This window comes from Antrostomus carolinensis, unplaced genomic scaffold (genome assembly GCF_000700745.2).
Source record: "Antrostomus carolinensis isolate BGI_N321 unplaced genomic scaffold, ASM70074v2 scaffold4841, whole genome shotgun sequence".
Taxonomy (NCBI): Eukaryota; Metazoa; Chordata; class Aves; order Caprimulgiformes; family Caprimulgidae; genus Antrostomus; species Antrostomus carolinensis.
In genome coordinates this window covers 25,883-49,188 of record NW_010294671.1, presented here as the reverse complement: position 1 = coordinate 49,188, position 23,306 = coordinate 25,883, and the positions used below count along the sequence as shown (strand labels likewise).

Below are 23,306 nucleotides of genomic sequence, written 5' to 3'. Positions count from 1 at the left end.
AGGTTGCAGTTTGAGCAGACAAACTGCAGAGCCTCCCCATGTAAAGTCCCTGCTTCTGCCACAGCCTTGGTCTAGGGGCAAAAAAATGTACAGGACCTTCAAAACCCTGCCCAAGTCTAACCCACGGCTGCTTGGGCTGGGCTGACCATGCACACACAAGCACATGTACACACATACCATGCACCAGGGAATGCAGACCAGCCTGCCTCTCATCTCCTGCACTTGGGGCTCCACCTCAGTTAAATTTAACAACTCCTGGTCAGGAAGTGAAAAAAAAAAAAAAGTTACTAATTTTTTAATGACAGTAGCAAATGTCCAGCAACTCCTCCTGCATTTCACCTCCTGTAACAGAGGAATACCTGTGCAGTCCTTTCCCATTTCTCTCTCTTTTCTTCCAGAAAGAATATTCCCTTCAGCCCAAGTGTCCGAGTGGAAGCAGGAAGCCTGGGAGCGGTGGCTTGGGTGAGTACCAACAGCTGGTGATTTGGAGGGCTTTGCAAGGCGAGCTAGGAAAGGCTGGGGCTTCTCTTCACACCAGGCACTGCTAAGCCCTTGGCTGGAAAACACAGCTAGGATGGGAGATACAATACTGGGATGTGGAGAGGAGTAAAATGTGGAAAGGAGAAAATAAGTGAATAAGCAGCCTGGCCCCTTTCTCTGGTCCTTCACAGGGATGGGAGCATCAGGCCAGGAGGTGGCCATGCTCATACGTGCACCCATGGGTGCAAGGGTGTGGGAATGTGGCTGGTACCTGCACCTCGGTGGTGTCCCCAGTGTCCCTTAACCCCTTCCTCTGGGTGGAAATGCCTCCATGCCATCCCTGCCCATCTCCTAGGATTGAAATGCTGGGATCTGCAGCCTGGCACAGGGCAACCTGGCCAAAGCCAGACCACAGCGACCATCTAAGAGCCAAGGAGCTGCTGGGGTGGTTTAACCCATTCTCCTCACTCAGCCTTGCGGCCTCTGGTTTCCCAGACTATGGCAATTAGGGGACAGCCAACATGGTACCTCCAGCCTCAGCGAGGATGTGGACGAGGGGCCCGATCTCAGCAGGATGAGACCCAGAGCAGCAGGAGCCTGGGGCAGCAATGCAGCAACATCACACAGCCCTGGTGCCACCAGGATGGATACCCATGGTCCCTGTGCAGGGGCTGCTCCTCCCTCCTGCAGCCCCCACCCATGGGGTGCAGCAGCTGCTCCCCCTGGGCCATGCAGCGGTCGGTAGATGACGGGGTGTTGTAACACGCCGGGGAATAATCACGATAACTCGAGCGGTTGCCCTGGTGCCGGGTTTGGCTGTTGCAGTGGTTGCTAAAGAGAGTGGGCGTGCGGCTTCCTCTGGGGCGATCTGATTTCTCCGGGAGCGTGGTTAAGGCACACTTAGGAGAAACCGTCCTCCGTGGAGCAGGGACACAACCTCTCTGCCAGCAGCAGCGGCCGTGCTGAGTGAGCTGCTCGGGCGCCTGGGCACGCATGGAGCCATTTGCTTTGCAGGGACAAAACGATTAGCTTTGTTCATCCACCCTGGGAAAACATCATCCAGTAACGAAGAGCAAAGGGAGCAAGTTTTCAGGGTGGCAGTGAGACCTTTGGGACCAGCACCAAGGAGCAGGCAAGGCCACCAGCTGCTGCCAGCTGAGCTCCAGCTCTTGGGGTCCCTGTGGGGTGGCAAGAGCAGCAGGGAGGGAGCACTGGGGCAGCAGCCGCCTCCATGTGACCCTCCATCCCGCTCCCGCCGGACAGACCTGGCAGGAGCTCGGCAGCTTCGTCGGACCCAGCCAAAAAGCCACGCAGGCGTGAGCACAGCCAGGCAGAAGCAGCAGCCTCAGCCCCCGCAGCCTCATGTCGTGGGGCACAGGGCATCACCTGCCCCCTGGGCTCCCCAGGGCCACGCTGCGGAAATCAGGTAAGCCCAGGGCCCCCCAAGTCACCCTGGGGGTCCCCACATTTCTGCTGGCTCCCCTCTGTGGGGATGGGCTGCTGAGCCCCCGTGGGGTTAGTCTGCCTTGAGTACATGTTTATGCACAGGTCACTAAGACCCTGTTTTAAATTTTGTTTGAGATTATATTACTTTAATACTTCAGTAACTGGTTGAGAAGCTGCCCTTCTGCTTCTGTGCTTCAAAACGGGCCCGTATCCCACAAGAAATTCCCCAAGCAAACCCATGCTGTGATTCAAATCTTCTTCTTGGAGAGGCACTGGGCTGGACAGGGGGCACTTGCTAATACAATCCCTGCAGATCAACATGGGGGGATTTTCTCTGTATTCAACAAAATACCTTTGAGCTACCTTAAAACATTCATTAACGATTGATGTGCGTCGCTATCATAGGCAGGCAAAAGCACAGAGCAAATATTTGATGAGATATTAAAAGTAAGTTTGTGATTATCAAGAAAGACTGCAAAGCATCTGTCGCTGCTTAACAAAACTAAACAAGCCGCTCCACATGCCGCCTGCACAAGGCACGGGGCTGACGTCCCTTGGCGATTGCTAAGAGAGTGGGGTCCCAGCCTTGTTATCTTTGCTTATCGCAGTCCAAGGTAATTAAATGAAATGATTAACCAGCACACCCAACTCTGCCTGCCTGCAGGCAGAGGGGAGCTGGCTGCTGCCTGACTGTACAAGCATTTCCGTCATTAGCCAACACAAAACAGGTTACCAGTAACTTCTACAGAGCAGACAGCTCAGCTAGCCCCAAACCTGCTGAGATTTGTTGCTTCCAAATACATGTCCATGGGCACAAAGCTCAGTGGGTGACCATGGTGACATCCAGGGTCCTTTACATTTGGGGTGACTGCAGCTGGCGGTGTGTGAGCAGCCTGGGCTCAGCCAGTGCCTACTCTGTGCCCCCCTTATGCAGGTGCCATGCTGGTGTTAATGGGGGACCCCAGCCCCATGGTGCTGGTACAGTACTCAGCAAGGGTAGCCAGGACTAGGGGCACTGGCTGGACTGGGGAGACTGGCTATACTGGAGGGAGAACACTGGATGTACTGGTGGGGAGCTCAGGCTGTACTGGTGAGCAACATGGGCTATACTGGTGGCGAGCACTGGCTATACTGGTGGGCAGCCCCATCTCCAGCCTGTGCTAAGCAGAGAAATGGTGGTGACATGTGGCAGCGGTGCTGGGAACTGCAGGGCCATGTCCCCCTGCCCCGTTTTACATTTCCATTATGGTTTTCTTTCCCTGTCCGACCACACAACTTCACGGGGTATATTCCTGAACATCAGGGCTGGGCGAAGGCGAGGAGACCCGGGGTGTGTGTTCCTGCTGCCCCAAGGCAGCCACCCCATAGCTGGGAACTGCTTCCCATGGCAGCCACATCAAGTTACATTCACCCTATTGCATATAAAAATACGAGAATTAGCCTTGCTTAATTATTTAAAACTATAGATTAAAAGCAGACAAAGGCCCTTTGCCTCCTTCCCGGAGCACACGTATCATTTATCGGTGACACGGTCACCTGGTGACAAGCAAGGGGAGCGTGCCAGGTCTGTTGGTATGAGATGCTCCTGAGCTGCTGGCACAGCAGGAACCAGAGGAGAGGAAAATCATGATGAGGATTGGAGCTGGTACCATCTTACTGAGGGAGGGTAATGATTAGTATCTGCCAATCTTTGGGCTTGCCATATTGTTATTCTTATTACTATCATCATCATCATTATTAACATCACATAATCCATCACCAGGGCAGTAAGCTGCAGCAGTCATTAAGCTAATGTGAATGAACGACGGGTATTTTCATAGAATCATAGAATCATTAGGGTTGGAAAAGACCTCCAAGATCATCAAGTCCAACTGTCAACCCAACACCACTATACTCACTAAACCATGTCCTGAAGTGCCACGTCGACACATTATTTTTAACACATCCAGAGATCGTGACTCAACCACTTCCCTGGGCAGCCTGTTCCAATGCTTGACCACTCTTTCAGTAAAGACATTTTTCCTAATATCCAAGCTAAACTTTTGTTCTGGGCTCAGCTGTGTAACACTGACACAGCGATTAGTTGGGGCGTTACAGCACATTTTGTGGGCTCGACTGCAGGGACTCACTGGCCAAAGGGCTTCCAGGCACTGTAAGCCTCTGTGTTGGGCAGCACCCACATCTGACCCACTAAAGCTGGCACCTGGGTGCTTCACTCTGCCCTGAACCTACCAACCATGCAGAAAGTGGCTTCCAAAAGCAAGTGCCCAGCTTTGAGGTCAAACCACTTGTCCTCCCAGCAGCAGATCCTCTGCAATGCAGGTGCACACCCAAAAGCTGCTCTCACCACACAAAGCTCTGGGGCTCACAGAGCCTAACATGCAATTGTTCCCTGCCCTATGATGCCAACCCCAGCTAGTCTGTGTTTCTAAAGTACAATCAATTAACATTAGGAAAATAATGCAAATTAGCAAATGCCATCAATTCAAGAATCCAAAATGGAAGATAAACTTTCAGTTTCATTCTTGGTAGGACTTAACATACAGCATGACCTTTTCTGCCATTACACTCTTCATGGGCAAAGCTGTAGGGCCAAACTTCAGACAGTGGAAATGCATTGACTGAAAGTTCATGTTCTAAAATGAAAAAAAAAAAAAAAGTTAACTTCTGGTTAACAGGTAGAAGTGTGTGTGTACTAGTGCTTCAAAGGAACTGAGGCTAGTTTAAAGATCCCATGCACCTCTACATGCACTTGCAAACCCTTGCAGGAGGAGAGGTGTGAGGGATAGTACCCTCATCCTGGGCAAAGGAGGGCTCCCCAGGAGTGGATGCCATCAGGGACTGTAGCCCAGAAAAGGGAAGGTTCCCTCCGTGATTGCAGTTAAATGTGTCTGAAACTCAGGTTATTTCCCAGGCTCAGGTTACTTGTGTAAATAGCTTTAAAGCAGCTCATCTGACCCATGTTGAATGTGTTGGTTTTGCAGCCTCCCTACTCGCCGGATGTGTATGACCAGCTTCTTCCAGCAGCCCTTCGTTAATCTGTCAGTGCTTTAAAAAAAAATGCTTCCATGAATAAGTCCCAAGCATCCAGAAAACCAGAGGTTCTTCACTGTAGCCACAGTTTTAAGTGATCATTTCTGCCCAGGAAACAGTCCCTTGGGTCAGTGGTTTTACAAACCCAGACCAGGGCTCTGACCCTGGGCATCCTGAGGTTTTTGCTCGGTCTCATCCCTTCTACCAAGTAACAGGGTTTCTTCACAGAATTACAAACAGCAATATCCTCTGAGCTTGGATCCCATTCCCAGAATAATGCCTTCTGCCTGTTCTTACATGGATGGCATTTCACAGAGGCCTATTCTCTGCTCAGAAAGCAATTCCCATACAATATTTTTAACAAGAACAGTTTGGTCATCATCTGCCTCTATTGACAAGCCTCTCTCAAGATGCTCTGGTTGGAAAAATCAGTTCTCAAATGACACAGACAGCAGAAAAAAAAGACTGCAAATTATGTTTGCTTTATAGATTTCAGCTAAAGCTAAACACTGACCTGTGCTGCAGAAGACAGCATCAACAGCTTTGCCAGTTAGGGATGCTGAGAACAAACAGGGCAGCGATGCACGGGGCAGGGCACACTGCAGAGCGCGGCTGCTGGGGCACTGAAGGAAGAGAAACTCGGTTTGCAGGTGACATGGAAAAGGGCTGAGGGAGGCAGAGGGGCAGGGCGGCGAGGAGAGCTCGGCAAAATGAAAGTCAAGGAGGAGGAAGCATTTCACATTAAAATCTGCAAACAGCAGCTGAATGCTGGTGTCCTGCTGCACCCTCCATTCTCCTACACAGTCGCAAGTCGAGAGGTGCTGGGTAGGAGCCCAGCTCCCCACCCTGCAGCTTTCTAAACCCAACAGATATGGATTAATTTTCTTTTCAATCTCTTTTGTTTTTCCTCTTGTGAAGGACAGCTGGAGCCATGTAGGCAGCTGTAAGCAGAGCTGCACCCCTCGGGTTACCTGCCCTTTCCAGGGCCATTAATCCCCTTAACATTCCTGGGGATTATTTCCATCCCGACAGGATGGTGAAGCAGGCTGGCAGGAGCAGCCTGGGGAGCGGCACAAGGCACACAGTCCAGACACAAAGGGGCTCACAGGGCAACAAGAGACAAGTCACTTAATCCTAAATAAATGCTCTGTAAAGGGCATCTCCAAGTGAGGAAAAACCAAAAAGCAGCAGCAGCAAAGCGAAGCGTAACTCAGCTCCAGCCATGGCTGAGCCTTTGTGTCTGATGCCTGTCCCTGGGCATGAGCCAGTCCTCCTCCTCCTCCTCCTCCTCCTCCTCCTCTCCAGGAGGTTAAAACCTTTCTCCTTGCTCTGGGCTGCACAAAAGCCAGTCAGCACCCCAAGCAGCACACCACATTTTATGCTCCTAATAGACCCTATTTAACATATTATTTGCAACACTCTGGTTTTCAAAGGCATTTCATGTTGTACCAAAGCTGACCAATATCCTGTTCCCCAAAAAACTGGGGCTGTGGAAACAATTTGACCCAGGATTGCAGACTATTTATTTTACTGCAATTCTCTCGGGAACTGGGGCATTTATAAGCATTTCCAGGTAGTCTGAGCAGGAACTGAGACTTTGGTTTAGGTCAGAACAGACTGAGATATTAAAATGTCATTTTTCTTCTCCAGCCAGTCTCATACCTTGGGGCAGGACGGTGGTTGGTCTCTGGATCATGTCAAAGATGCTGAATATTCCCTGTGGGGTCTCCTAGAAAAGTGATCAAGATTGGGAGCTCATTTCACAGCTATGGTTGGGAGAGGAGATAACACCACGCATGAAGTTCGAGTATCTGCCAGTGGCCCTGGCCTCCACATCCAGGCAGTCTTGCTTTTTACTTACAGAAAAGTTGCTGAGAAATGTACCTTTCCTAGAAAGCCTCAGGCTGCTAGAAATGAGGAAAGGGAAAATATGTAAAAGCAAGCAAAAGACTGAGTATGTCGAAGCAAACACAGCTACTTTTTATAAGCAACACTCCAAAGCAGATCTATTTAAAAGGTCACACTGTCTTTGCGAGTACAGCAGAGGGTATTAAAATACACATGTATTTTTTTTGTTTATATCTTGCCAAGAACAATATAAAAATGTCTAACACCTTTTGCTGATTTATGGTGGTGGCCAAGGAGGTGCCAGAGCAGAGCCTTGTTCATTGATCTATGGCTGAATCATGCAAAAACAGACATCCTGCTGTAAATCCACTGCAGAGACCTGGCTTGATTTACACCTCCAGCACTATAAATAATGACAAAAAGCAGCCTGGTAGCAGTCTGTCTCCCCTTACATGGACATGAATTACATCAGGTCTTGAAAATGATAGATCTACTCCACAAGAAACATTTTGCACTGAGTCCCTATCAGCCAACCTGCAGGAGAAAGGATGCTCCGTCCTTACTCCCGGCGTAAGATCAAGCTGTGTTTCAAGCACACTGATATTTTTACATTCTCATTTTTCTCTTTCTGCTTAATGCAAATGAAGACATTCCTTGAACTGTTCCCTACTAAGGTCTCCTGAAAGTTTAAAGTGCTGTTCTTGTAGTGAGGTTCAAGGCTCCTTTCAGTCCCCATCAGGGACAAGGTCAGGGCTTTGACTTTGTGCCTGGGGCAGCAGTAGGGACACCCACTGGAAGCCAAACCCTCGAGGTCGGTGTCTACACACTCCTAAGCACATCCAGCTCAGTGAAAAGCAAGTTCAGAGCTACCTGCTGTGTCCTGGCTCCCGTAGTATTGTTCAGGCAAATTGTACTCATTGTGAGGACCTTTGCATGCTGATTTAACAGCCGCCTGGCCAGAAATGCTTCCAGTCGGTTTCAGTTCCTCCCCCTCTTTCCTTCCCAAGATTTTCATCATTTCTATTAGTTTCAGGGAAAAGTTCCCCATCTTCCTTCAGTAAATAGGTGGATAAATTGCTGCTTCTTTGCAATCCTCAGCCATGCAACTTTAGATTCTTGCAGTGTGGAAATAACCACATTGGCCAATGCAAAACCTCCAGGCTCACTGTGGTGCTTCTCCAAAATGCTGCATAAGCAGAGGGTCTCCTAGGGCAGGAGGGCCTTTCCTGATCATCCTGGGTGTCTGGGGGATGGAAGCACCACAAGACCAAATTGAAGGGCTGGATAGCACTATATAAAAGCGTTGTACACTGCTGGGTGTTTGCCTATGTGATTTGGGAACAGCCTGCCCCAAGCGAAAATCCTGAGATCTGAGTCTTGGAGGTCGGGAAGAAGGGACTCTCACTCCCAAGCTGTAAAAGGAAACCCATGCATCACGGAGGCAGAGGGAAAACAGGACTTTATAAGTCACAGCGTTGCACCAGTGCCCCAAGAGCTAGTACAGCTTAGCAGCAGGGCCCAAGAGCTATTTAGTATAGAAAAAAAAAAACAAACATCAAAGTCACTAGAGTTACATCATCCAGGCTGGTCCTTCAGGCTTGGTTGGCTGCGTAATCCTTCCATGCTCGCTGCTCACTGCATTCTCCCCTAGCAGAGTACAACAGGCGGATTTAAGATGGACAAATCCAAGATTGATACACCCCAGACCTTTTCCTGCCGTGTGGCAGGATTTAGTACCCAGCACACAAGCGAGTGTGGGCATCTCTGTCACTGGAGGCAGCTCTGGTCTAAAGGACAACACAGTGACATTGAGGCTAGTCTGTTAGTATAGCTGTCCAAAAACAGTGTTTGCATTAAAAACACCCAGCATTTTATTTAAGTTACTCCATGGAGAGACTTTTTTGTTTGAAGAATGAAGACATTGCTTTGCCATTTGAAATGGGAGCTCACCCATTTCACTTATGCCAAAGCAAACCTTTGCTTATATCCTTTCCTTCCCTGTCTTTTGACAGCCTCTTCTCCTGTGAAAATAGACCAAAGACGGGAAGAAGTAGAAGAAAAAAAAACAAAGTAATTTTACCCCAGTGATAAACCTGACATGTTTTCTCATTGTTCAAAACTTGGCTTTCATCTAACAAAAACTGGCCATGAAATCGTGCTGCCTTAACCTTTGGCTACTCTTCAGTTCCTGCATCTCTCTGGAAGGCAACCTTGAGCCCCCCATTTCAGCCTGTGGAGCCTGATCCCACGGGGTTTGAGTCAGCCTGGCACTTGCCATCAAACATCAAACCATGCCACCTTCCCTTCTGCCAGCAGTGATGTATGATCTTAGAGGAAAATAATTTGATACAAGAAATCACTGGTTCCAGCTTCCAAGCATCCTTTAAATATGTACTGAAATATTCACCCCAATTACACTCATGTAATGGGCTCCAAATTGTTTTTCTTTGTTCCCAAAGCAGTAGGGCACTGGCCACATTAACATTCAATGTGAAGTTGTTTGATATTGAATCATTTCTTCAGCAGTATTATTCCTTACACAATCCTGTTTGATTGCAATCCACTTTACATTTGATAAGCACTTACTGACTATGAAAGAATAACCCAGCCTGCTTTCTCTTGCCTTTTTTTGTATTGATTTCTCTTTTAAAAGGGTTTTATTCTTTTTATACATGAGATTGCAATAAGAGAGGTAACATTACTGAACAACTGTTTTCCTTGCTGCTCCATCAACCCATATAACTTCACACTAGGCCCTCAAAGATACTGTAATAAGGAGACACTTACAGACATGGAGCTGCCTACTCCCTTTTCCTGGGACTTTTTGTTCTTACTGGTAAACTTCCAAATTGTTCAAGTGAATAGTCAGGAAGAAATTTCTCTTTCTGAGCCCCTGATTAGACCATACACTGAATAATTGTAGGCAGCCCCACTGTGCTCTGCATTTAAAGACACAGCCCACCACATGCAGTTTGTCTTATAACTCGTCCTTTGCACTCACGTTGTATATTTTTTTAATGTAAAGAAGAAATGTAGAGCATTTGGAAAATACCAGCAGTGAACATGCCCTGTGGTTTGCCTGAAATCCAAGCTGCCACCACTTCCAAAACAGTGGGCTCTTGTTCTTACATCCAGAACATGCAAATTATTACAGCACGATCACATACTGCATGGGCGAATTATGCTTTTCTTGGCATTGGGCTCGATCCTGATTATTAGGCCAGCAGGATATCAGCAAAATCTTTCCCTGACAAGATGTTTCAGATACAGCAGCACGTCCTCAGGCCCATGTTTTGGAAGCCCCTCAAATCCCACAGCAACCCCTTGTGCTAAGGGACCCATGGTCTGGGCCAGGATGACCGAAGCAGCAGCTCAGCACAGTCCATATCCATGGCTGCTTCCAGTTTTAGTTAGACCTATTTTGCATTAATTAATCCTTGGCACTAAATGCTGCAGCCACTGAAGCGAGTGGCTGGCAAGTAATTTAAGTGATCTAATTAATATGTGTCTCATCAACAACGCAAAGGGAATATTTTTTAAAACCTCTAAAAAACCTGCACCAGCACATGGAGGCACGTGCATGCAGACACTGACATGGGTGCCGAGCAGCCAAGGCAGGCACCATCTCTTCTCCTCAGTCTTCTCCAGGGGAGGAGAGCTCCAGTGGGTTCCCACACCACAGCAGGGTGAGATTTCTCATGCAAACACCTCTCTTTTCTTCCAGCATCGATGTACACTGAAATACAGCAGGAGCGACCAGACGGTGGGAATATCCTGACTCACCCAGACTACATAGATGGAAACCCAGACCTCATCAAACCTAAAAAGCTCCTAAATCCTGTAAAAGCCTCAAAGAGCCACCAAGAGCTGCACAGAGAGCTGCTGATGAACCACAAAAGGTAAGAGGAGGTGGAGTGGTCTGAGAGGTGCTGAGCTGTCGGAGCTCAGCAGCTGAGGCTCAAGTGCCAGCGACAGCCTGCGAGTTGGGAGGTCACGATAAATCTCTTCACTCGCAAACAAACACAGCATAAACTCTGCTGTAGCCCTTTCCTCTTTTCTCTGATGTGACAATTTCTTTTAAAACAAAAGCAGAACAAAACCCCCCTGCTCTGCTGCCCTGGAGCATCAGCTAGCACTTGTTGGAGCTGCTTGCTATTTCCACCACACAAGTGCCAGAAGATGTGAGGCATCCCTACAGCCCCTTTATCTATGTCCCACACGTGTTTCAACCCTGGTCCTGGTTTTTCTGTCTCCATCACTGATTTGCCAAGTCCCCAGCAAAGTACAGCATTCCTGTGTGCTTTAAGGTCAACCCAGAGACAGTAAGAGGCGCAGGCTGGCTGGAGCCATTGAAAGCTGGGAGAGCACCAGGGTGGGATCATCTGTACAAGGAAAAGGCAAATCACTGACTCCCTAAAAATCAAATGGGTGAAGATAGGTGAGAATTCACATTCCTGACTTCTTACTCCATCACCCCAGTTTGTCTTTGGGGGTACAGATACAACATCAGGAAAATTATACCAGTGACTGAGAACCTATAACCACATCATTCCTTTGCATGACATCAATGCAATAAAAGCATTTTCAGTTCAGAGGCTTTTAAACACAGCAAGAAATTTGCTGGTTTTATATTGACATTTTCTGAACACCCTGAAATATTCTGATATGATAGCACTTCGGCTGTCTAATTAAAAGGAGCACAGCTACTGTTCAAAAGGACTACAGTCATCACAAGTACCAGACACATAGATTAATTCAGCAAACAATCAAGCCTGCCAGCGGGTGCATTAATCAATACTGGCACTGCCTGGGCTTGATTCTATTTTCCCAGAATCAGAATTATAAGGACCATAGCCAGGCTGTTCTCCAGCACCAAGGCAGACATAATGATACCAGTCAGATATTTTCAAAACTTATGTCTTGAGAGTGACCATATCCTGCCTAGTGATACCACTCAGTTTAAATGCTCACCCACCAGCACTGGCTTTGATCTCTGTGAACATTATTCCAGTCTAACCATGATGGAGCAAAGAATCAAGAAATCCCTGCAATGGAGGTAGGAGAGACGAATGGCAGCAGACAGGGTACAGACCTCACAGCATCAGACTGAGCTGAACTTCAAACTGTCAAACAAAAAGTACGTCATCACTTATTCTAGTTCTGTGCCTGCCACCACATTACATCCACACGTGCCATCAGATGCTGGCAGGAGGCAGCTCCGCTGCAGCCCTCCTGCATCTCCAGACCCCTCTCCTTACAGTCCTGTACGTCTCAGGCATCAGTTTAAACCTCTTTGGCTCTGGCCTCCCAGATATTTTTCAGCAAATATGTGAAACAAACCCTATTGCAAACAATAATCCATTGTTGCTGGTTTCTTGTCACTCTTGAATCCACCAGTTTTGCTTCCTGCTACATGTTACTACAGAGGGAGAGAGGGGAGAAGCAGAGAGAGAAGCATCTACAACTTGCTCCTGTTTCTGCTTTGCAGTTGGTTTTTTCCCTTAAGCAGCAGGAGAAGCAACTTAAATCAGCTTGAGCAACAAAACCCTTATCTTAGTCAACACCTCTGGGTATTAACAACACAGGCTGATTAAATCAAAGAGTAGTAACAAATCCACAGGCAAAATTGCAAGCTGTGTCTCCAGCAAGCCAAGGCAGGTTTGCCTTCTCTCAAGTCTTGGGAAGAGCACTTCTGCAGCATCAAAGTTCTTTCCGCCTTGAAAAGCCATCATGAAAGCTCTGGGGCCAATGCTACAGCTACCTTCACTGATGTTGCTGTGAATTTTGTCCTGTCATAAAGGAAAAAAAGAAATTACAAGAGGAATCATTGTTAAACCTGGCACTGGAAGGATGCAAGCACTGGTCCCCAGTGATCTTGTGACAGTGCAGAGATTTGCTGCATCTGAAGAGCATTTCCCTCTCCTGCCTGCCAGTTTAGTTTCTCATAATGTCACCTCAGTGCCTCCCACCTTGCCAAGAGAACTCCATAGTCCGCAGGTTTTGATGTCTCTGCTTTCAAATGACCTTATCAGAAACCAACCAGTCTGGTCAACAGAAACCTCCCAGTGCTGAGGAGGAGCTTTGCATTCATAGCACAACATAGCACACCCCAACCCGCCATGCCCTGGGCAACACCTTAGTACAGACATGGGGAGGTCCCCTCCTCAGCTCAAAACAGACCTTAACCCACAGGAACACCAAACACCCCACATTTTACAATGGAACTTGTAAATATTCTCAGCCCGTTGATTTAAATAAGTGTTAAACCCAGCCCACGAAAGCAGTCATGCCTCACTCCTTCCCAGTCTGTGACAGCTACAAGGTTTTCAACTCCACCTCCTCTAAAATACAACTTCAGTCAACTACTTCTAGTCCTGTATTTTCTTGCAAGATTACTTACATTCCAGCTGCTATTGCAGAAGATAACCTGCATAAATGTGGCCTTGACCACTTCGTAATAATCAGCGACAAGAACTCAGCACAGTTGCAGTGAAGTCTCCCCTGATTTCACCAAATGTTCGACTTCCCAGTAGCTTCAGGTTTTGCCTCTCTGGCTCACCAGGGCAGGGAGTCACCACTTTTAGTGATTTAAGCCAGGAAGCTGATGGATTTTACAAAGGCAGATTCCTTTTAGCACAGAGGAGATGAGTTGGTCAAACCACTATCCTGGAAGGGCAGGAACCATCCCAGGACCATGCAGGAGCACATCTGGACTTGTTCCACATTTACCCATAGCCCTACACATCCATAACTACTCCCATGCTTCCATGGGGGCAGAAGCTGGTGGGAAGGTGGTCAGGAACAGCTGCAGAAGGTAAATCTTAGTGTCTAAGTTCAGGCATGGCAATATTCAAAGTGTTAGGTTTCTGAAATTTGTTTGGAGAACCTTTTTTGTCTCTTTAGCACATATTTATGCCTTGCCTGCATGTCCTTGCCATGTCTCCTTTCCCCTCCACCCCTCACGGAACAGGGCTTGGAGCAGCCCCACTCCATCTGAGATGCTTTGGACATCTGAAGGGGAGACAAGTGCCTGCACCATCGGCAAACACCAGGAGAAAAGGACATTTCATTTTGGCCTCTTGACCCAAACTTTCCATGTCAACAGAGAGATGGCTAACCCTCAGCTCTGAAGCAAAGCTGGGATGCAATGGGGAGGAGAGGAACTGCAGGACAATTACTGCAGATCAATGACTACCCCTGCTGGTGGAAAAAAAATCGTCATTATTTAAAATGCCCTCCACGCAGCTGAACCTGTCACTGATATAATTAAAACCAGTAACAGCAGGAGCCAACAGAAGGTCCCATTTCCACACCCGACCGAGAAAGCTGTAGCACCTCAGTGTAATGGGACCAGCAAAACTTCCAGCATCGTAAGCCCCATACACGGGCAGCAAACGCTGTGCCCACCCAAGGCAGACAGCCCGAGGCACCGTCCCAGCAGTAAGGTGCTTCCACTAACATCCTCAGATCTTTGTGGATGGATTTGTGGACCAGGACTGGTTTGTGGACCAAGTCTCACATGTTTCCATTTAGGACTGAGAAGAGTTTTGGGGTTTCTGGGCTGTCAGTGGTTACACCTCAGGGTGTAGGTGCTCTGGCCCTGATTTTTCTGCTTTTTATCCACAGAGGTTTGGGCATGGAGAGCAAGCCAGAGCTGCAGCGGGTGCTCGAGCACCGACGGAGAAATCAGCTCATCAAACAGAAGAAGGAAGAGGAAGAGGCAAAGAAATTGCAGTCTCCTTTTGAAAAAGAGCTATTAAAGAGGCACCAAAGGCTGGATCAGGTAGAACTGAGTTCTCAGCCATCCCTGGGTTATCCCAATCACTGCACACAAGGCTCAGACCACAGGGGAGATGGGTGGGCTGAGGCTCAACCCACGGTATAGAGTTGCTACCCCTCCATAAAACAGGAGCCACGGTACGTCCTTCGCTGCTGCCCCATGTGGCTGCAGCACCCTCATCCTCACAGTGGGATCCACCTCGTTCATACCACCTCACCCAGGACCCCCACCATGTACCACTGGCCCTGCGTCTCCTCTGGGTCCCATGTGGTGTCCTTGGGGTGTGCTTTCCAGTTTAAAGTACCCCAAATAGCATGGGGGCTGTAGCAGCACCCAGCACAGGGGTGCTCAGGACCCTGGGGTGTGGGGTGAGAGGCTGCAGAAGTGCAAACCCTGCTACAGTCACACCCAAGCTCCTTTTGGGAGCAGTTCCTGGCATGTACCCTTGCCAAAAATACACCTGGGGAGAGCAACATTCAGTCTGGGCACTTGTCAACAGCACAGCTGTGCCCAAGGGCTCTGCGCCTGCTCTCGTACCCAAACCAGTGCAAGCAGCAAGCAGGCTTGTCGCCACTCAAAAGAAAGTCATTCCCTGTCCTACTTGCCAGTATTCGCACTGCAAATGGATGAAACTAGTTTATTTAATTAATGACACAACAGCTCCCTTGCAATAACATCAGCCAAGCCAAGATCACCTGAAAAATCAAAGCCCAGCATTCTCAGAGAAGAACCAGAAATATGAAACAAGGTGATTTGGGACAGATCCATAAAGACTTTGTATATAAAAGTGAGGCAGTGTGACAACTTACCCCTCCTTAGACAATAACCTAATGCTGAGAGCTTTTCCCAGGCTCACAGGCCTCCTTTGCTCAGAAAGATTCAATCTCCTCGTCTCCCTCTTCCATACCAGGTCTGAAATGAAGCACTCACCTGCTTTTCTGCTGGAGATGTACCTTCCTGGAAGGGAAAAAAAAATAAAATAAAAAATGTTTCAGTGGGCCAGAAAAAGAGACTAAGAGTGAATGAGCCTAAGAGTGAACATGGCTCTGGCACAATGGTTTGGAAAAAGAGAGCACCAACATATACACTGCACACTCATTCAACTTTGGGCAACAATAATGGACACCCAGCAACAATGAAGCCCACCATTTTAATGTGGCTAATGCACTTTTGTTCTTTAGTATGCACAGATAACAGTGACTCTTCTTTCTTACAGTTGGAGAAAGAGCAGGAGAAGCAGGAAGACCATGCACCAGAATTCATTAAAGTCAAGGAAAACCTGAGAAGAACATCAACAGTGTCTGGGGACGAGAAAGCAGCATAGCTTCTGCCAAAACTCAATGATGATCCTACCAAGGCTGGCGCTAACCCATACATGCTGACATCTCTGTACCTGGTGGACATTCACAGCCACATCGTTGGGGCTACTTAGGGTTATTAACACTTGCTCCAGTAGAAGCCCCAAAAAAGGTTTTCCCAGCCCAAGAAGGTATCACTGTGGAAAATGTGCAGTATTCACCGAAGAAGTACTCACACGAGCAGATGCAGAAAGAAATTATGTTACTTTCCCCCCAGATTGTGGGTGCATGCTAACCTCCAGCTAACTCTTGGTTAACTCTTGAGACACAGCAACCGTTTAAGCCAGGGAAGTCTGTGGAGGGATGGTTTGGGGGCCCCTGACTCCTGGAGGCAGGCTCGCCAGGAACAGGGTAACAGAAAGGCAGCTGCAGCTCTGGGGAACCTCCTGGAAACCTGGCATGGTAACTAAAAGGGACAACCTGAGTATGACTGAGAACAGCCCAGCTGAGCATAATGGCTTTCCCAAGGGTCACTGGTATTGCACCAGTCTGCGAGTCAAGCCTGGCTGAGACTGTGTGGCCCAGCAGCACACCCATACTATTAGAAAAATCAACCGCTGTGTGCCCATACCAGTGCAGCACAGGCAGATACAACTGTTCTTCACAAGCACCTTCAAACTGCATTTCAAACCTGTTTGAAAATAGCTATTTAGGCAGTTCCATGCTCAGGCAGAAAATGTGTTGGACTGCACCATCAACACCCCAATTAGGAGGCAAATGCTCCGTGCAGAAAGCAAAGGTCAGGTGTTTCCAGAGTGGATGTTTGTGGCAGCGTGCAGTGACCAGGCAGCAGATCCCTGTGGACGTAGCAGACAGACAAACTGCTTCTTACCCCCAGACTATTGAGCTTCAGCCCCTCACTCAGCATCTGGGCATGTGCTACCATAAGGACCCAGAGAAATGTCCTGTGGTTGAGAGATGGTAATGTGTAACGTCATACTGGTGTCAGGCTGCTGTCCTCTTATCCACCCTGCACACAGCTGATGTCTGTAGGCACCAGGGGTGACACGGCATGTAGATACTGATGCAAAACTATTTGTCAGTGCTTCTCATCCCCTTTTCCAGCAGTCAGAGCTGCCTCATTTCAGTTGCCACTTTGCAAAGCTAAATATCTTCTTGCATGCTCGTATAGCAAAGATAGATGGTGCATTTGCACTGTGTATGGACAGAGCCTACCACGTTGATGGGGCATCTGTGCCCGGAGTTGTCCACATCTAGAGCTAAAATTGCTCCTTCAGGAAGATCTCAGCTTCTTGCTTCTCACATCAGCCCTTTTACAAAGCCTAAGCAGCATAACTCACCACTGCCTTTGAATGCTGGCTCTTGAATGGCAAGCCTCAACGGACCTAGTGAGCTGGGAAGGTAATATCTGCCTAAACAATGTCTACTATCCACATCTTCAGTGGATCCATATGTAAGTTAAGGGAATCTGTGTCTTTATCACATACTCATTAGAAAGTTACTAACTCATTCCCTGTCCTACCTGGTCCAGTGGGGCATTTCATTTCAGAGGACCGCTGCTTGACCTGACAGCTTGAGCTAAACATCTGAGCTACATCACATGTCAAGAGCAGTGATACAGGTATAGGGCTTCTGTGACAGACTGGACTATAAAAGTCCTTAACTCAGTTTCAGTCCTTGAGAGCCCCATCTCACGGCACTGCCTCTGCTTTTGAGCCCCTTGCTCATCATGCTGATTCTAAACAAGTTTTTATGTCAGAAATCCAGTGCATATGTTCACTATGGGACAAACAAGATCTGAAAAGATCTATTACATCCTTTCCAACTGTGAAGCTTTTCATATAGGTTATGATTAAAATCATGAGGAAAAAGCAGCATCAACCATTTTTTTCAGGGGGAAAAAGGCCAAATTTCTCTTAAGAAAAAAGAAGTGTTGCTAAGGATGCTTGTGCACAGATGTAAAGAATGCTGTATGATATTCCATAGATAACACGGGTTTAAATAACAAGCCAGAGTTACTGTGCTGGAGTTTTGTGAGGGGTTATGGCACAGATTAAGTTACCTTGATCAAAGAGCTCAAAAAAAAAAAAAATCAGCATATTAATTTGTAATTTTGCCACAGATGGAAATGCACTCCAGGAGAGGCAATCTGTCACTCCATATGCACCAGTGAAATCAGTGTTAGCAGCTCACCCAGGCTGGGACAGGGGCATTTATGCAAGTCCTTGGGTGGAAGCCATCCGGTAAGGTCTGGGTAAGCTGAGTGCTCATATCAGAAATGAATAGGTTGAAAATATTTTGCTGCTGTCTTCCTGAATATGCAAATATTATCTGGAAAAAAAAGCCTCCCTGATGGGGCTCAGACAACCTTCAGCAATGCTCTTGTGCTTCATGGCATGTCAGCCTGGAGGTGGCACCTGAAAAAACATCACCAGGAAGATTTTGGGGTATCTTTGTGTCTCTTTTTCTTTTAAATGAATTCCTTCCTATACCCCTACAAGACATTCCTGGATGAACATGGTGTATCCAGAAGATACAGATTATCAGAGTATTGAGAGAAGACAATTTTTTGCACTGTGTATGTTGCCTATGTGGTATATAGTCCATCTTCTGTGTTGGTGTTTATACATTTATATAAAAATACATCATGCAACTCTACTTAATGAACTCACACTCTTTAGCATGGACACTTCTGAAGAAATAAACTAAATGACGATTGTATATTTTGCTCTTTTCCACAAGGAACTGAAAAAGTTCTGAGGATGCAAGCAGACAACAGCCAAATAAACTGAATGAACATAAAGATCAGTGTAGTCTGACAGCAACTCCTCTGTTAGTGCTGTGTTAACTTACTTATCAACGAGCTCTTTTCATCATCTGCACCCAATGCTCCATCCATTGCTTATCCCCAGACTTCATCTCAATTTACTGAAAGTTTAAGGGTACAAAAATCGTGGAATCAGGCTTCATGAAACTGAAACTTCCCAAATGTTTGATTTCTAACTGGCCACGGATGTCCACCCGCCTGGCAGGGTAAGACCCACAAAGCCAAGGAAACACATTGCCCTTGGATTTAATTTTAAAACTCAGTTTTGAACTGAAAGGTAAACCTCACACTAGTGAGCTCACTTCATTATTTTTAAACATTTTTAAAGTATTTTAGCAGCAACCAAAGACCACAGATTAAATAGATAAGAAAAAGAGAGGGTGCTTCACACATGCCAGTCACACGCAGCATGCTCCTCGAGAGCCAGGACCAAAACTGAATGCAGCAAAGCAAACAAAAAGGACTTCTCTGTCTCATTAGTGATATCCTTAATGGCAGAGATGCCAACTTCCCACTCAGAACAAGGCAGAGATGGTGCTTGGATGCATTTTTCTGACACCAGATACCTGCTGGGGTTGCCACACTGGGGGGTACACAGCGTTCCCAACCCTGTGGCACTGATGTGGGCAGCCAGGTCATCATGAGGGACGGGGGGCAGCCAGGTCATCGTGAGGGACGGGGGCTCATTGACTGAATCTGTTCTTCGGTCGGATTTCCAAAACATCTTCCCACCCTGTTGCCACTTATAATAGCTCACTTGTTATCCTACCATGGCGGGCTGCATACTTCATCTCCCAGCACAAACCACACAATGGGAAGCGTCTTTGCTGGAGAGTGTGGCCTTTGGTGAGATATGAGACCAGGGGGCTCAGGCAGGACTTTGTAAAATGCTTTATCAACCTTTCACAGCCCCAGCCAGTGAGGCTGCAGTGGGGTATGCCCCAAGACTGCTTACACTAATCACACACCCCCCTTCACAAGCAGATGCCAAAGGCAGTAATTTATATCATGACAGTTCCCCTTCTACAGAAGAGAGGAAGAAGCAACCATGTCTGTTCTTTAAAGATATGCTGCCTTTTAGCTAAGCACAAACTGCTCCATTGCCTGGATTTTTCATAGTGCTAGAGTTTTCAATACCAGCACTGCAATTTATCCAGGTCATGCTGAGATCTCTTTTCCTAGGCACTCACTCCTGAAGTGCTCCTAGATAGTTCACTGCAGTGGAATTTCCCATCAGGGAACCTTTATATTTTACTGCCTGTTTTATTTCTCATAACTGCCTCAGAAATGGCAAATTGTAGTTTTCTTCCTCAAGCTAGCGGTATCCTCAGACTGGCCCTGGCTGAACACCCCTTCTCATGAACTCTCCTCTGCCTGTCCTAGGTATTTATCTAGATTTCCCAAAATTATCTAAAACTTCCGCAGATTGACCAGTTTTGTGTTGATAAAAGCATCATATGAAACCTGCGAGTCAGACATGATACCAGGGATATCCAGGCTTATGGAAATGGGGGAAAACACAAAATTATTAGCAACAAAACAACTGTGAAATGTTCCAACACATCATGACCAGGTGCTCTTGTGGATTTTGTTGGTTAATGCCACAGCCCATGAGCTCCCTGGGCACCCCACAGGCACACGTAGCTGAGGCATATGAGAACACTGACGGGTGTGCAGCTCCAGTTGACTCAGACCGGCTCAGACCTCCCTCATGCAGACTGGCAGTGACCTACCCAGGGAGCACCCACGCCTGCCCAAATGCAAGCCTGCATGAACATCAGGTTGCAAACAGGTTCAGGGACAGGCTTCTTCCAACCTGTCATCCCTCGATCTTCCTTCAGGAGACCCAGACCTGCTAGCTGAACCACAAACACCACTCAGGAAACACAAGGCTGAGCACTTCTGACTCCAGCAGAAGAAAACAGCAGAGCAAATAGAGAAAGGCCATGGATAACTTCAGAAAGATGCTACTGCCTTCCAAATGCTGGCAACCCCAGGTCACCATAGGATGTGATGCTGTGCAGTACGGACCAGAATACCAAGCAGCACATCCATAGGATACGCTATTGCTCTGGCAGAGTGACAGAGCCACACAGCAACTTTAATCTACCAGATTCATCCCTAACGCAGCATCTACTGCCTGTGAGCACACCCAAGGCATTACAGTCAGCTGTTCTGATTTATTGTTGTTCCTCATGGCTGCTGGGCTTGATTTGCTCAGGCTCAAGCTTAAAATTATAGTTATGCAAAACTATATCTGATTTCCCATCCTTCATTTAACTTCCCCTGTTAAAGCAACTCTACGGTACAGTGAATCCCACCTGTTTCACCTCCTTCCCTGACAACGCAGTTTCCAGTGGGAGACAAGCAGGTCTGAAGCAGCAGCACAGACTCATCGATCAACAGTGAGCAGGAGGGATTCCTCTCCCATCAGGATTGCACTGGTGTAGCCAGGGGGTTGTGAGTCACTAGCTCCTGCCCACTGGACAGCAGGACAGACTGTAGCAGAGACAGATGCAGGATCACTGGAGATGAAGGCAGCACGTAAGCATGTACCCCATGGCAACTTCCCTCTGTCCCCTGGCACGACCCAGCCTGCAAGGCACATCCCTGCTCTCCTGGCTTGCACCCCAAACTGGGGGGAAGGGCTGAGGGTAGTGCCATAACCAAGCTGGGAAAACCTTGAGCAAGTCAAATCCCCAGACAAGGAGCAGTGAGACCCCAAGGGCTGCTCTCCTCCACCCTGAGCAGACTACCAAAAAAATTAAAAAATAAAATAAAATAAATAAATAAATTTACAAATACTGGAGCAGGGTGCCACTCTGGTGACAGAGCAGGAAGTGCAGCCTCCAACACACCAGTAGCCTGAAGTGAGATCAGAAAAATGGCTTTTTTTCCTAAACACAGAGGCTCCAGTGCTTTTGGCACTGGGAGCTGTGGGATTTTACGCCGAGCAGACACACGGGCCGCTGCCGGCAGAGGTCAGGTCCGACACGCCACCGCGCACACGCAGAAACACCCACGGGCCGAGTCGAGCTCCGTTGTTGGCCCTGGGGACAAGGTCCCTGCAGCGGGGACGCAGGAGTGTGGCCCAGGCAGGTAGGCAGCAGGCAGACAGCTCCCTGAAGGACGCGTGGGACAAGGTACGTGGGGTTTCACGTTTGCACGTAGCAGACAGACACGCAGATCTTTTCTTACGCAGCGTCACGGAAGAGGCAGCTGGCGGCTGAACCATCCCGGTGCTCCAGTGCCGAGCACAACGCTTCCTGGGACAGCTCAAGGGCAGGTCTGGGTTACTCCAGTCTTGTAAACTCTGCATGCTGCTTTGAGGCTTTTCTCCCTCCCAAAACACTAAGACACCCTGAAAGATCTGAGTATCAGAAAAGCGAGAATAAAGAACATTTTAGCAAGAGTTCCCAGAGTTTAAATTTCTTATAGTATTAAGAATAGTTCAGGAAGGCAGGCAGCTTCTTCATGGGAAAAATCTGCTTTACTTTACACATGCCACACTTCTTTTATTTTTTTTATTTTTACTAGTATCGTGTGACAAATCCTGCTAACACGGGAATTATAAGGTTAGGAGTTAATGTAAAGCCGAGCCCCGTGGAAGCAGGATGGAGGCAGCACGGGCAGAGCTGCCAGCGCAGGCGCCCATGGGCTTGGCAGCAGCAGCAGCACCCAGCATGGGGAGGGGAATGGGCCAGGGCCAGAAACTCCCTTAAACATTAACACAGAGTTGTGGGATATTCCAGAAGTAACTTCTGATAAAATATTGGGGAAATACTGGTGATAAAAAAGTTTTTTATGTTTAAAAAAAAATAATCATAAAACCTGCATTTTGAGCTCTTAAAAGTGCCCTAAATTTTCACTGTCCATTATCATTATTATTATCATTATTACTACAGTGAGGAACAGACAGTGCCTAAATTTTCATGCAACCCCTGTTTGTGCAGGGGTTTTTTTAACCTAACATGGAAATGTGACTATTTGTGTACAAAGTACACTCCTACAGCTAGTTTGCTGAGGACAATGCCCTGCAGTAGCTGTGCCCACAGCACAGGGAGCCATGCCCCGGGCTGCCTGTGCAGGTACAACATCTCGGCCAACCTACTGAAACTGCTCCTCCCTGAGCCCAACACCTTCATCAGCCACCCACCAAAGGGGTGCCAGCGCCTAACGAGCCCCATCCCTTCCCAGAGCAGCTCAGCCTCCGGGATGGCTCTGCTGGAGACTGGAAAACACTTGCACGGCTCAGTCCTCGGCAGCATGAATCCCGACCTCGCCAGCGAGAGGCAAACAGCTTCCTTCAGCGTGGAAAAGCTGACGGCCCAGCTGGACGGCGGTGTGGAGCAAACCCGGATCCGGCGGGCAGTGGGTGAGTGAGGCTCGTGAGGTCGCTGGCTGCAGGCTGGTACAGGCTGTGCCAACATCCCCGCTGTTTCTGCTCCCCCTTGGCAGCACGGTGGGTTTTGTATTCCCAGGTATTTGCTTATTGCCCATCTCTTAAAAAAGTAGGAGCGTGGAGTTGGAGTCCCCTGATAGTGTAAATCAAGATTACTCCTCCACAGCCACT

General features: G+C 47.9%; 2 protein-coding genes across 2 annotated transcripts in view; both read left to right on the top strand.

Moving 5' to 3' along the window:
- The first annotated feature begins 1,842 nt into the window (after window positions 1-1,842).
- On the top strand, window positions 1,843-15,928 carry FAM107A (family with sequence similarity 107 member A). The gene is made up of 4 exons (XM_010177698.1): window positions 1,843-1,906; window positions 10,532-10,706; window positions 14,434-14,590; window positions 15,804-15,928. The coding sequence occupies exons 1-4, from the start codon at window positions 1,843-1,845 to the stop codon at window positions 15,909-15,911; spliced, it is 504 nt and encodes a 167-aa protein (XP_010176000.1). The 3' UTR covers window positions 15,912-15,928.
- A 7,005-nt stretch (window positions 15,929-22,933) lies between these two features.
- Window positions 22,934-23,306, top strand: part of ACOX2 (acyl-CoA oxidase 2) — a 16,959-nt gene continuing 16,586 nt past the window's right edge. The window contains exon 1 of the mRNA XM_010177697.2: window positions 22,934-23,108. Coding sequence (XP_010175999.1) covers window positions 22,949-23,108 — 160 coding nt within the window. The 5' untranslated portion in view covers window positions 22,934-22,948. The remainder of the gene's footprint in view (window positions 23,109-23,306) is intronic.